This window comes from Canis aureus, chromosome 7 (assembly GCF_053574225.1).
Source record: "Canis aureus isolate CA01 chromosome 7, VMU_Caureus_v.1.0, whole genome shotgun sequence".
Lineage (NCBI taxonomy): Eukaryota > Metazoa > Chordata > Mammalia > Carnivora > Canidae > Canis > Canis aureus.
The window spans coordinates 53,029,037-53,042,156 of NC_135617.1; the positions used below are offsets into that span (position 1 = coordinate 53,029,037).

At 40.2% G+C, this 13,120-nt stretch overlaps 1 protein-coding gene across 2 annotated transcripts in view; it reads left to right on the forward strand.

Moving 5' to 3' along the window:
• PKHD1 (PKHD1 ciliary IPT domain containing fibrocystin/polyductin) overlaps window positions 1–13,120 on the forward strand; it is a 470,542-nt gene that overhangs the window by 190,726 nt on the left and 266,696 nt on the right. For both annotated transcript variants that reach the window (XM_077903688.1, XM_077903687.1), the window contains 3 exons: window positions 6,488–6,698; window positions 7,494–7,651; window positions 9,925–10,116. In XM_077903688.1, the coding sequence (XP_077759814.1) occupies window positions 6,488–6,698; window positions 7,494–7,651; window positions 9,925–10,116 (561 nt within the window). The remainder of the gene's footprint in view (window positions 1–6,487; window positions 6,699–7,493; window positions 7,652–9,924; window positions 10,117–13,120) is intronic.

Genomic DNA, 13,120 nt, shown 5'->3' on the forward strand with positions numbered 1-13,120 from the left:
CATTGGCATCTTCTCCTTTACCTCTACATCTAATCACCCAGTCCTCTTGGTTCTCCTCCAAAAGATATCTCAAATTTTTATGCTTCTTTCAAGAGCTACTGCCTAACAATTAATCAAACTTACCAAACATTTTGTCTGAAATACCGCACTCTTCTACATTTATTTTAGCAGCCTGCTACATAGACTCTCACTTTCCCTTCCCTTTCCTTCACTCAACAGCCTTTTAAAAGGGTAACCTTTTTAAAAACAGAAATTCGATCACATAACTATTTTGAGTTAGATTTAAGTCCTTGAAAACAGGCCAACAAGGTCCTGTGCCGTCTTTCCCAGTCACATTGTGCCATCTCATTTGTCTTCTCCAGACCCTCCTATCTCCATTTAGTTCCTGGAACATATCAAGCTTCCTCTTGCCCCCTGTCTTGTTCATCTTAGGACTTGAATCAGGTTTTTTCTCAACTTCCCAAATGTGCAGTAAATACATTTTCTCACTAAGGATTCTCTCCCCTTAGTTTAATATGTGTACTCATGGTCTTAAAATATCACTAGTCCCACAAAAGTGTGATTTCTTTGTTAGCATCTTGAATATTCCTTTGGTGGTTACTTTTGGGATAAACTTTTAGTTCTTTGGGAGGGCCTGAGAGTCCCTTTCTGAGTGGGTCTTATTCACCTTTCCAGGCTACTCTCACTCTTTCTTTTAATTTATTTTATTTTTTTAAAAGTTTTACTTATTTATTTATGAGACACACAGAGAGAGAGAGAGAGAGGGAGAGAGAGAGAGAGAGAGAGAGAGAGAGAGATACAGGCAGAGGGAGAAGCAGGCTCCATGCAGGGAGCCCAGCATGGGACTCGATCTTGGACTCCAGGATCATGCCCTGAGCCAAAGGCAGATGCTCAACCGCTGAGTCACCCCGGGATCCATACTCTCATTCTCATCAGCAACACCCCCTTCTGTATATGTGCATTCTGCCCATGCCACAATACAGCAACTATTTGAATGTGTCATGTTGGCCCACACAATCATATACATCATTGCCTTTCCTGAGAGTGCTCTGCCCGTTTTGTCACCTGGCCCACTGTGACTTATCCTTAAAGACCCAGCTCAATCATCACTTCTCCTGGGAAGCAATCCCAGAAACAACCCCTCCTCTTGTGTGAGTGAGGTGCTCCATGGTTGTACCAGTAGACCCTGGATACCCTTTGTCTTAACACTTAACATGGTACATTTGTGATTTTTGTCTATTTCCTGTACTGGTCATGGACCCTGGCAGACAGGGACCCAGTTCTCTTCATGTCTGTCTTTTCTAGTGCATGAGAAATGCTCATCTACACATACAAAGGAGACAGCATTCATCATTTTACTGTGTGTAATATGAAGCTCATGTAGAAATAGGGGGAAATAATTTGCATGTATTTCAGAAAAATATTTCTAGTTCTTCTGTGAATTCCCTTATCTTTCTATTCTGATGTGAACATTATTTTAATGAAATTATTCTTTATCTCCTTCCCTCCCTCTCTCTCCCTCTCCTTCCTCTCCTCATCCTACACTACCTCCCCGCCCCCAGTGATTTGGAAAGGTCTTGGCAGTTATTCACTTGGAATAAAGACTGAAGTCCTGCAAAATAAACAGAGGGCAATTAGTGATTTTAAAGTGTATTAACTCACAAAGATTATTTTCTTTCTCTCCATGCCCATTTGGTAAGATGGTTCTCTGGGACTGTGTAATTATGGATGAATGGCACTGAAATGCTTGGACAATAATTTGTAGGAAATACAATTATGAGTCGAAGTCATTAGTGGGACTAAATGAATAGTTTGTTGGTTAACAGGTCAATGTTGAAAGCCCAAAGTGGTTAAACATTGTATTAAATTACACATTAAGAGCTTACCCCTTTTCATTTGAGCATATTCATAAATTATTGAGCTTTTTAAACTGTATTTGTATGGTTTTTGATTTGTGGTAGAGAAAGGAAGGGAGCTGCCCAACTTGGGTTTTCTAAGAGTTCTTGAAGTGAAATGACTCACGTTTACAATGTGGGCAATGCTTTCTTCATCCCAGAAGCCAGCTAGTTTGCCTTGTAAGGCACTTAAATAACATTTATGAAATAAGGAAAATAATTTTTTGAGTACACTGCGATCTGGGTACAGTTAGTTTAAAGTTATTTCCAGAGGCTGGCAACTTGATTATGTGTCCAGTTCTTTGGTTCTGGATTCAGAAGCCCTGGTTTCAGAACTTGCTGCTAACATCTCATTACTGTCCAATCTTGTCCCTGAAGCATTTCAGTTGTGTAATCTGTACAATCTGTCAAAGGAAAAAAACAACAAGAAAAAACAAACCGTTCTTACTTTGAGTGGAACTACTTAGCCTAGGTTGGGTTTATTTGGAGTTCTTAATAAATGTTTGTGTTGTTTGTTCTGCTTTGAAGCATATTGGATATTATATAGTCATGTAGACATATATCTGATGGGAGTTTGCAAGTGAGTGTCCAGAAGAGAGTATTCTAATAGTTAATTTAAATCCTTATGAATTGGGACACCTGGGTGGCTCAGTGGTTGAGTATCTGCCTTTGGCTCAGGTTGTGATCCCAGGGTCCTGGGATCAAGTTCCACATCAGGGTCCCCGCAGGAACCCTGCTTCTCCCTCTGCCTATGTCTCTGCATCTCTCATGAATAAATAAAAAAAATATTTTAAAAAAGCCTTATGAGTTGAATGCTAATTGTAAGTCCAGGACTGGGTTAGGAATTGTGACATATATGAAGGAAACATGTAAAGTGGTGGCCCTGCATTCAGCTAGTAAATTTTGAGTGGGAGATAAGGCATAAGCACTGTACTAATTATGAAATAATTTAATACTGAAATGTATGGTACGAACTATAGATTACATAACTTGTCTCTCCAGCCCCCATGCCTAGCCTTCTCAGCCTATGTATATTTCAGCAGTAATACTAAAAAATTTATTGCCCTCCCCTACCCCCAACTCTCACAGAATCTCCATATTCACTTTTCAGTATCCCCCCATATTGTCATGACAAATGTCATGTGAGTTCATCAACTAGTCTGTCTGTTGCAGTCACCGTGAGACTTCTTTCGTGCACTTTTCCTCCATTTTGGCTTCCTTGGTCATTGTCCTCCCTTCAGGAAGATGCTGAGGGCTGGCCTGCTGCTCCTACTGTGAGTCTGTGCCATGAGAGTACTCCCCACATGGACGCTGAGGGTATAAGCTTTCACTGCCACTCAGGTGGTCAAACCCCTGAGTATTGTGGAAGTATTGTGTCCCATGATGCAGTGTACTGACCACCTCTTTTTGCCACTTGGGGTTCCACTTGGTCACCCAGATACCAAAGCTTTGGGGTGCATGTTTCTCCATGTCGCAGTCATGATTTTCCTCATTCAGCACACATCTACTGAACACCCATGATATGCTAAACACTGTGACAGGCACTGGTGCTATGGTGGTGAACAAATGTAGGAATGGTTCCTGCTGTCCTGTGCACTAGGAAAGACAAACAGAATTACAGTAAGAAGTCAAACTGCAGTGTGTTAAATGCTAGAAAGGAGAAAAGCACCATGATGTGACAGATTATACCAAGAGGTTAGACCTAGTCAGGTGGTCTCGGAGGCTTCTCCAAGGAACCAAGCTGAAGATAATGCTGAAGAAGGAGGCAGAGTGAGTTAGTGCTAGAGTTCCAGGCAGAGAAGCATCAGGTGCAAAAGCCACCTGGAGAGTTCTCAGGCTCAGTCACGGGTCCATGGGCTCAGGAAAGAAGGCCTATATCTGAGACAGACCTCGTCATCCTGTTTTTCCATTTGCTCCTTTTTATAAGCTTCTCCTCTCATGCAAAGCAACTCCAACAAGTGGCCCACTGACTAGCCACAAACTTGGGCATGACTAAATCCCAAGTATAAACAAATCTTTTGCTCAGATACGAACCCCACATCACTACAAGGTCTATAGGAGGAGGTGGACATCATCACAGACTGAAGTGCTCCCTGAAGTCCAATGGAAGAAATGGGGCTTGAGCTTCATTTTGGAAGACTAGAAGAAGGAAGGAAGGCCAGGCATACAGGTGGAAGGGGATAGAATGGGTAAAGGGATAGAGGAAGGAATGATCCTGTTAAATGAGAAGAGGTAAACAGACTTGGCTTCCCGAAATAGAGAGTTTATTACAGTCAAAGACCATAAAGTAGAGTCAGATTACAGAGTCTTAAGAGTCAAGAGGGGAATTTGGGGCTTTGTTACTATTGAGTATTGTAGGCAGATTCTGTGGGTTGTAAGCAAAGAAGGGATGTAGCTAAAATAACTTTGCAAAGCTTTTTAAAAAAGAAAAATACAGAATGATCAGAAGAGAAAAAGGTATATCCAGAGGGTCTAGCTCAGGTAATTGTTATAATTATTCTGGGATCCCTGGGTGGCGCAGCGGTTTGGCGCCTGCCTCTGGCCCAGGGCACGATCCTGGAGACCCGGGATCGAATCCCACATCAGGCTCCTGGTGCATGGAGCCTGCTTCTCCCTCTGCCTGTGTCTCTGCCTCTCTCTCTCTCTCTCTGTGTGTGACTATCATAAATAAATAAAAATTTAAAAAATTAAAAAAAAAAAAAAATTATTCTGACATTCATGAGTTTGAGGAAACAGTAGCTCATCCAAACATCAGTATCCACCACATAGCTGGAAAGATGCTGCTAGCATTGATGAAATATCCAAGTTCAATGTTTCGGTCATACACATAGATATGTGTTATTTTGCCATGAGAATGAATAAGTTATGAGATAATTTTACTGCTTTCTTGAAACCCTGTCAACAATTGAAAGGACATATGTTTATGTTAATAGTCAAAAATGTACTTCAAAGATGCTATGTGATTTTTTCATTCATTTTGATGTGACTATTATTTTATTTATAATGATGAGTTGAGAAATATCGCATACTCTACTCTAGGTTCCGTCACTTATAGCCTGCATGTTTGTAGGTGGAGAGTAGGTGTTTTTTGCATATTGATTTATTACTGTGAAGAATTGATCACAGAGTTTAAGAGCATCTTGTCTTTGATAAACATTTTCTATGCTTGGCAGAAAATTTTCTGTGTGGACATTCAAGAACAGATCATAGAAATTTGCATATATATCCATATACATATAAATAGACTTTATTTTATGTTAGTGTTCCCAAAGGTTAAAACATACAAACAAGGAATAAAATTAAAATTATTTTCTTTTGGGATGATTTATGTCTTAATTTCTACCTGCCCTATAATTAGAAATTCTGAACTCTGTAAATTATTTCAAGATAAAATTATTGCCCAAGTAAACTTCAGAAATTACATTATTAACCTAGGGACCCTTCTAAGCCTAGAACAACGTTATTGGTACAAGTGCCCATGCACACACAGGCACATAAATTAAGAGGGAAGTTTAAAATAATTTGAAAATGATTTATTGTCAGCTACCTCTGTAGTTGGGGATTCAAGTATTATTACTTTGCTTTAGTGCAACAAGGGAGGACAGTAAGTTGCTGTGGGCTAAAGGTAAATTATGATCTATTGCAAAGGAGGAAGGAAATGTACTGAGGAAAGAAGAAGGAGTTGGGAATAAGCCATGTATTTTCTGAGGTATGGTTTCAGATAATGGCTTGAAAAAAGTCTTTGCCTTGACCCTTGTTGGGAAAGGCCAGAGTAAACTGTGAGACAGACTACCTTCTTGAATCTTTGATAGTTAAGGAGTATACTGGCATGGGGAGGATCAGATGGATGAGCTGGAGCCTGATATAAATCAAGATTTCTGGAGTCTCAAGTTCAACTTTGCTCAGCACACCCATTGTGGACACACCCACTTTAGAGTTTGAAGGGATCATTTGATACATCAAGACTGAGAACAACCAATCCAAGGTAGTTTTGATTCCACACTCTACTAACCCTATTTGTAAACTGAGTTGCAGTCTTCAGATTAGAGATCTGTTTTGAACTTTTACATCAGAGAGCCTAATAATAGCCATTTAATTTTATTTGGAATAAGAAATAGGTAGTACAATTTTATTCTCAAAACAATGTGATGCCAGGAAGGGAAAGACTAAAATATGTTTTAGATCTATTATGTGCAAGGTCCAAGCTAAATGTTTGAGTCCTCGCATTTAGACCTCTTAACTCTCTGTGGGGAAAGGCCTCACTACTTCTACTTTGTAACTAAGGAAACTGGAGCCCATCCTTGAGTATATTACCCTTGGTTAGAACATGGCAAAACTGATTCAATTGTCAGTTGAGTCTGACTCCAATTCCTGTATTTTCATCCCATGCTATATTCAATCCTACATTATTTTTATCGCAACATGTAGCAGATGAGAAAACTAATATCCAAGAAAAAGTAAAAGCATTGATGCTTATCAAGCCTGAAGCTTGTTTTCCCAGACTCTTCTTTCAAGGATTCCTTGGTTGAAAAACATGATACTCATATTAACTATTAAAATGTGTAAGGCAAGTTTTCCTCGTTCGGCTTTAGGTTTGCTACCAGAAGTGACTTTCACCCATCTTCAAGCAGCTGCCTATGCCGGTGACACAGTACTGGTTCTGGAGGATGCTGTGGATTGGCACCCTGGGGATGAAGCTGTCATCATCAGCAGAATAGGTGTTGGAGGTGCCAAACCCATGGAAGAGATTGTTATTGTGGAAGCTGTGCACAATACAGACCTTTATCTGAGGTCACCTTTGAGGTAATGAACATCAGCTTGGCTCTGTTTAGACAGATGATGAGGACTCTTTTTTAAAGGTTTTATTTATTTATTCATGAGGGACACAGACAGAGAGAGGCAGAGACATAGGCAGAGGGAGAAGCAGGCTTTTCACAGGGAGACTGATGCGAGATTCGATCCCGGGATCCTGGGATCATGACCGAGCCAAAGGCAGATGCTCAACTGCTGAGCTACCAAGGTGCTCAGAAGATGAGTTTTTAACTGTGTTGGTGTCTGGACACTTGTTTGTCTTTCAGTGCTGTATTTTTACAGTAAATAATGCTAGATGTGTTGATAAGAAAATTAGAAAGCATGAAACTTTTGAAAGATTTAGACTTTTTTTTAAAGATTTTATTTATTTATATGAGACAGAGAGAGAATGAGAGAGCACAGTGGGAGGGACAGAGGGAGAGGGAGAAGCAGACTTCCCACTGAGCAGGGAGTCTGATGTGGGGCTCGATCCAAGAACTCTGAGACTATGACCTGAGCTAAAGGCAGATGTTTAACCAGCTGAGCCACCCAGGCATCCCTGAAAAATTTAGACTTCTTAAATAAGTTTTTCCTGTAAGACTCTGCAACTTCTGTCTTACGATGCAATGCACCTAATTTTCACATACTTGTGCCTATAATTCAACTCTTCTGTGTCTGAGTTTGTAAAGAAATAGACTCCCAAAGGAGAATTAGGCTAATCTAGTGGCTTACTATTCTAATAAGATTTGGAGGAATATCTTCTGATGTGTCTTTTCCATGTTTTTTTTTTTTTTTTTTTTTCCTCAGATACTCTCACAACTTCACAGAGAATTGGGTGGCTGGAGTACTCCATATTTTAAAAGTCACAGTACTGCTGCTCAGCAGGAGTATTACCATACAAGGAAATCTCACTGCTGAGAGGATGAAGCACCTTGCTTCATGCCAGGAGGCCAGTGATTCAGAAGGTAGAGAAAGATTTTTCTGGAAAGTCAATGAGTGAAAAAGAATGTTCTTACTCTCAAACAATATCTAGTATTGTCAGCTTCTTTCAAATGGAACAAACCCTTGACCTTTGCATGTCCATAATATTCTTTAGTTTTCAGAATGCTTTTGATAAATTGTCATTTCATCTCCTACCTTCCACAGCCCTGGAATGAGGTAAACAAGTGTCCACTTGTGAAATTATTTCTCTGGGGAAAAAAATCCTGTTAAATAATTAAATTCAGAGAGTCAGATTAAATTTCCAAGGAAATTTGTAATGAAGTCTTAATTCTCATTCTAGGCCCCTTCTAAAATTCTCAGAAAAACAATTTAATGCTAGAATCACAGACCCAGTCAGCACATTCTTACTGATTAGACTGATAGGGTTCTTGTGTCTGTCCCTACCCCCAACCCCTACTTTTAGAGTTTGTTTTCTGAGTGAACTACCACATACTTTAAGTAAGTGGTTGAAAAAGTCAATTTATCTTCTAGAAGAATAACAGGCACTGAATCACACTGATGTGCCTATTAAACATCTATTTCAGGGATGGTTAGTTTAGTAGGTTATGTTTTGGTTTCCCAGGCTGTAGATTATGAGGCTTTCACATGTTGTGAAGATATCATTTGTCAACTTTGGTTTAGGATGGTGTGGGTGTCAAGGATGACTCCCAGGCATGAGCTCTGGATGGATGATGAGGCTATTTAGTGAGATGGGAAGAGGAACAGCTTTTGGAGTGGGAGGCTACAGATCATGACTTTAATTTTGTACATGTCGAGACAGATGCCAGGCCAGGACCTGAGCAGAGGTGCCTGGTAGTGTCTGGGGCCTGGAAGAAATGTCATGGCTGGAGTTAAAGATTTGAATCATGTCTACATATAGATGCATGTAGGTATAAGTTGGAATGTAGTTGGGTGAGAGGGACTTTGACTCTACTCTCCACCACCCAGTCACCTAGCTCACAAACATATCATTCTGAAAAAGGTTTGGATACTGTGGGTTTGAATTCAATGATTGACAAACTTAACAATTTTGATAAAATTGATATTCATTCTATTCAGACTATCTCAATACTCCTCATATAGGCATTCTCAGATCATATTCTCTAAAACACTGCATTTGATTATGCTGCTAGAGAGACCATACTTCTCTATCTCAGCCATTATAAATCTGTTGGCTCCTAATGGAAAAACCCCTGATTTCATCACAACTCTTCAATGTTATTACAAAATCCTCAAAGTAAAACAAATCCATACACATTTATTAGAAAGAATTACATATTACTTGCCCTTTCTTTGTGTGGGGCTGAAGTGTGGAAATGAGGTAGCCAAATAAATATGGGTCCAGGCCACTCAAAATATCATGGATCCTGGGTAGAAATCATCAAAATTGTGATAAATCTTGCAAATATGAAACATCTCTTCATTTACCTCTTATATATTTATTCCTGGGTGTAAGCAAATTTACTGTGAATTATTCACTGTGGAATGATACATCATTTCATATTTGTGGCCCTTTGGTTTATTAGCATGGATAATAAAGAAATAGTTCAGAGTATGATTTCTTATCCATTCTAAGGTTAGTTCACACCACCAAATGCCATGTGTCAATGAAAGCATCCCGGATCCTGAGGTTACAATACTGCAAAGGTAGCTGAGTATAATGCAGGGAGTTGTCCTCACTAGGGAACTGTCTGGGAAGGAGGTGGTGGGGATGGGAGTGGGGCGGATACCACTCAGTTACTTCTCTGGAGCCCTTTGCCATTTCTGCCTTTAGTAGTTTGCTAAGTCCCCAAATGACAAAGCAGCAAAATAAAGAGGAAACCCCGCTGGACAGCTAAAGACTAAAAAGAGCTGTGATTACATTCAGTGCTCACATTTCTGCCCTACAATTATCAACCACGAGAAGGTCATTTTATTGCACACGCCCTCCAGGGAATCTTTTGGATTGAAATAAGCATCTATTTAGGTTGAGTTTGTGGGTTATAGCCAGCCTCTTTGTGACAGTAATTAAGGTGATTGATTTGGGGGCTTCTGGAAATAATAGAGTGAAGGCAACATCATGTCCTAGTTATTGGATGTTTTAATTAATAATCCAAAGAGGAAAATCAAAGTAAAAGGGAAATAAGATTATTAAATGAACAAACAATAATGGTTTATCCTCTGCACTTACAGTACCTTTCATACCAGATGATTTGTCTAGAAGCACGTTGCACATGCTTCAGTTCCCCCCTAACCCTGACTTCATTCTGTGTTTCAGGGAATTTGCAGGACTGTTTATATTCCAAGAGTGAGAAGATGTTGGGATCCAGGGATCTGGGGGCCAGAGTCATCGTTCAGTCTTTCCCAGAGGAGCCCAGCCGGGTCCAGCTGAGGGGAGTGCAGTTTCGGGATCTGGGGCAAGCGTTTCGTAAGCATGTGAGCGCACTGACTCTGGTGGGAGCTATGAGAGGTAAGCAGGTCCAGGCTTATGACTTCTCATTTTTCTCTCTTCTTTGCTCAAGGCTTTGCATGCAGGGGTCATGATACGTGACATATAGGGACATGGGAGTTCAAAGGTGGATAATTATACTCTAGATCTGTGGTTCTCAAATTTTAGTGTGCTTAACAAAAATTATTTGGGGAGTTCACTAAAATTTAGGGCTATAGATTCTGCCCTGAAAAATTCTGGTCTAAGCTAGGCCTCACAATCTGAATTTTTAAAAGCAAACTTTGTGATTCTAAAACAAGAAGTCCAAGGAGTACCCTGTGACAACCATCAGTAGAGGTATAATAGACATGGAGTGAACCACACACATCAGTGTTTTGAATCCTCCTTCTGTCATTTACTAGCTTTTGATTACAGGCAAACTGATACTGAATACTATAAATAATCTGTGCTATGAGAGCCCAGGCACAGAAGAAAGCATTTCCATACGAAGTCGTCCTAACTTGAAGATATCTTCCATCTGGGAAAATGCGAGAGAATGGGCTGAGAACCAGATACTTTTCCTGGGTGCCATGGAGTAGCCAGAGCATACAGATCTTGGCCAGAGCTAAAGATACAGGAACGGGGATGCCTGGGTGGCTCAGTGGTTGAGCGTCTGCCTTCAGCTCAGGTTATGATCCCGGGATCTGGGATGGAGTCCCTTAGCAGGCTCCTTGTGGGGAGCCTGCTTCTCCCTCTGCTTGTGTCTCTTTCTCTCTCTGTGTCTCTCATGAATAAATAAATTCTTTTTTAAAAAATAAAGACATAGGAAGGGAGCAGGAAACAGCAAATGCAGGTGAGAACAACTAGGTGAAAAACAAAACCAGAACCAGAAAGGAAGCATGTAACCAGATATAGAGAAAGGTTCTGAAACCAAAGTTAGAGAGACATAGAAGCATCCAGGGCAAAAGCCCAATACCAGATGCAGACATGCAGAGATGCTAAGTAATGAGGATAGCAGCTTCCTTTCTGAATCATCCTCCCAACCCCCAGCTCCTCCAATGCCCACACTTTCAAGCTTTGCCTTCCTTGAAAGGGATGGTGCTCTGGGAGTGATGTCTAACAAAGAGTATCAGGGCCTCCTTGGAGGTTCAGGTGAGTCTTGAGAGATGCTAGGATTTCAGCAGGCTAAGACAAAGTAATCCTTGAGGTCCTTGAGGGCAGAATACTGTCACCTGCAGCAATTTTTTCCCACATCTCAAATTGTCTGCACCAAGGATGTCTATTTATACTAATTTCCCAGATCTCCTCCACATTATTTATTTTTGACATTCATTTAGGGAGATGGTTCCTAATATGGCTCCTCCCCTAGCACATTGGGATGATCAGTATCTTTGTGCCCTACTCTCTAATTCTTCGGTCTCCTGGTCCTTATCATGCTGCGGAAAGTTTGATGTGGAACCAGTTCTTTATAAATCAGGATAAATCAGAACATATGAGTTCTCAGTTGAACATAAACAAATGCTCAAAAGTCAATCTGCCTCTGCCAGCCTGCTTCAGAATATCTACAGCTTTATCTATTTTTTAAATTTGGTTTTAGTTGAAAAGGGTTCAGTGCTTTAAAAGGTTTGAAAATCGCTGAATGAATACATTATCCCCTATAGGTCCCTGTTAATATGCAATTGTCTTCCCTGGGAGGGGTTAGAAACTTCTGGCATGCTTGCCAGAGAATCTTTTATTGTTTCATGCCCTGAAGACTCTTGAACCCTCTGTGGCCAGTTGCCTCCAGCCAGGGAAGTTAAAGGTGTTGAAATCTTTGCTACTTGTGCAGGTAAATCCCTGAATTCTGCCCATAATAGCTCTAATCATTAGTACTTATTGATTGTTCGAGTGGGCAGACCTAATTGAATGAATGATATAGTAGAGATCTGGAGCCAGGAAAAGTCTGCAACAGGCAGTGTTTCCTACAGAGGTAGGTATGGATGGGTTAACTTATTGGTGAGTAATGTGAGGGTACCATACCAGAGGAGCTGAGTTCAAGGGGAATGTGGAGGCTCTGTGTCTATAGTGACGTTATAGTTGAGAATTTGCTGGATAGCTCTAATTGAAAAGTCAAATTATTCCAGGAAGCAAAATAATTTTTTCAGTACTTCAAACATTTGATATTTATATAATATATCTCCCTACCTGAGAATAATACAAAACTCCTTTATCAGGGTTTATCATTTAATTATCCATTATTATTTTATTCTATTTTATTTTTTTTAAAGATTTTACTTATTTATTTATTAGACACACACACACACACACACACACACACACACACACACAGAGAGGCAGAGACACAGGCAGAGGGAGAAGCAGGCTCCATGCAGGGAGTCTGACGTGGGACTGGATCCTGGGTCTCCAAGATCATACCCTGGGCCAAAGGCAGTGCTAAACCGCTGAACCACCGGGACTGCCACCATTATTATTTTAATGTAAGCTTCCTACATCAAAATAAGATACACAAGTGCAGAATTTACTTAGTTTTGTTCACCTTTGTCTCTAGCAAAATGCCCAATTCCTGAAATACATAGTCAATACTCAGTAAATATGTATTTATCAACTGATCCAGTGGACATAACTTGATGGGGGGGCATAAAATATGCCCATGGAGCCAGGGTAATGATTTTCCTAAGTGTCTATTTCTTTTGGCACAATATAGGTACTTGCCCTTCATTGTCTTAAACCTACCACATTCAAATGTGAGAGTCATGATCCTTAGGTCAACCTCTGTCTTTGCTTACATTTTGCAATAAGAATCTCTGGCTGTCTTGGGCCAAGAATATAATTGCCTGGCAAGTTAAAAAAAATTATGTCATAGCTTGAAGAAATAATGACTGTATCTTCTTATTATGGAAGATGTGATTTGCAAAGATCAGATTTGTTCCTTCAGAAATACTCTTTATATTGTCCTTGACTTCTCATTAGCCACTGTCAGCCATATTGTGATAAGAATAGATACCAAAGATGTTAGTCAATTGGAAACCCTGACAGCCATGAGTCC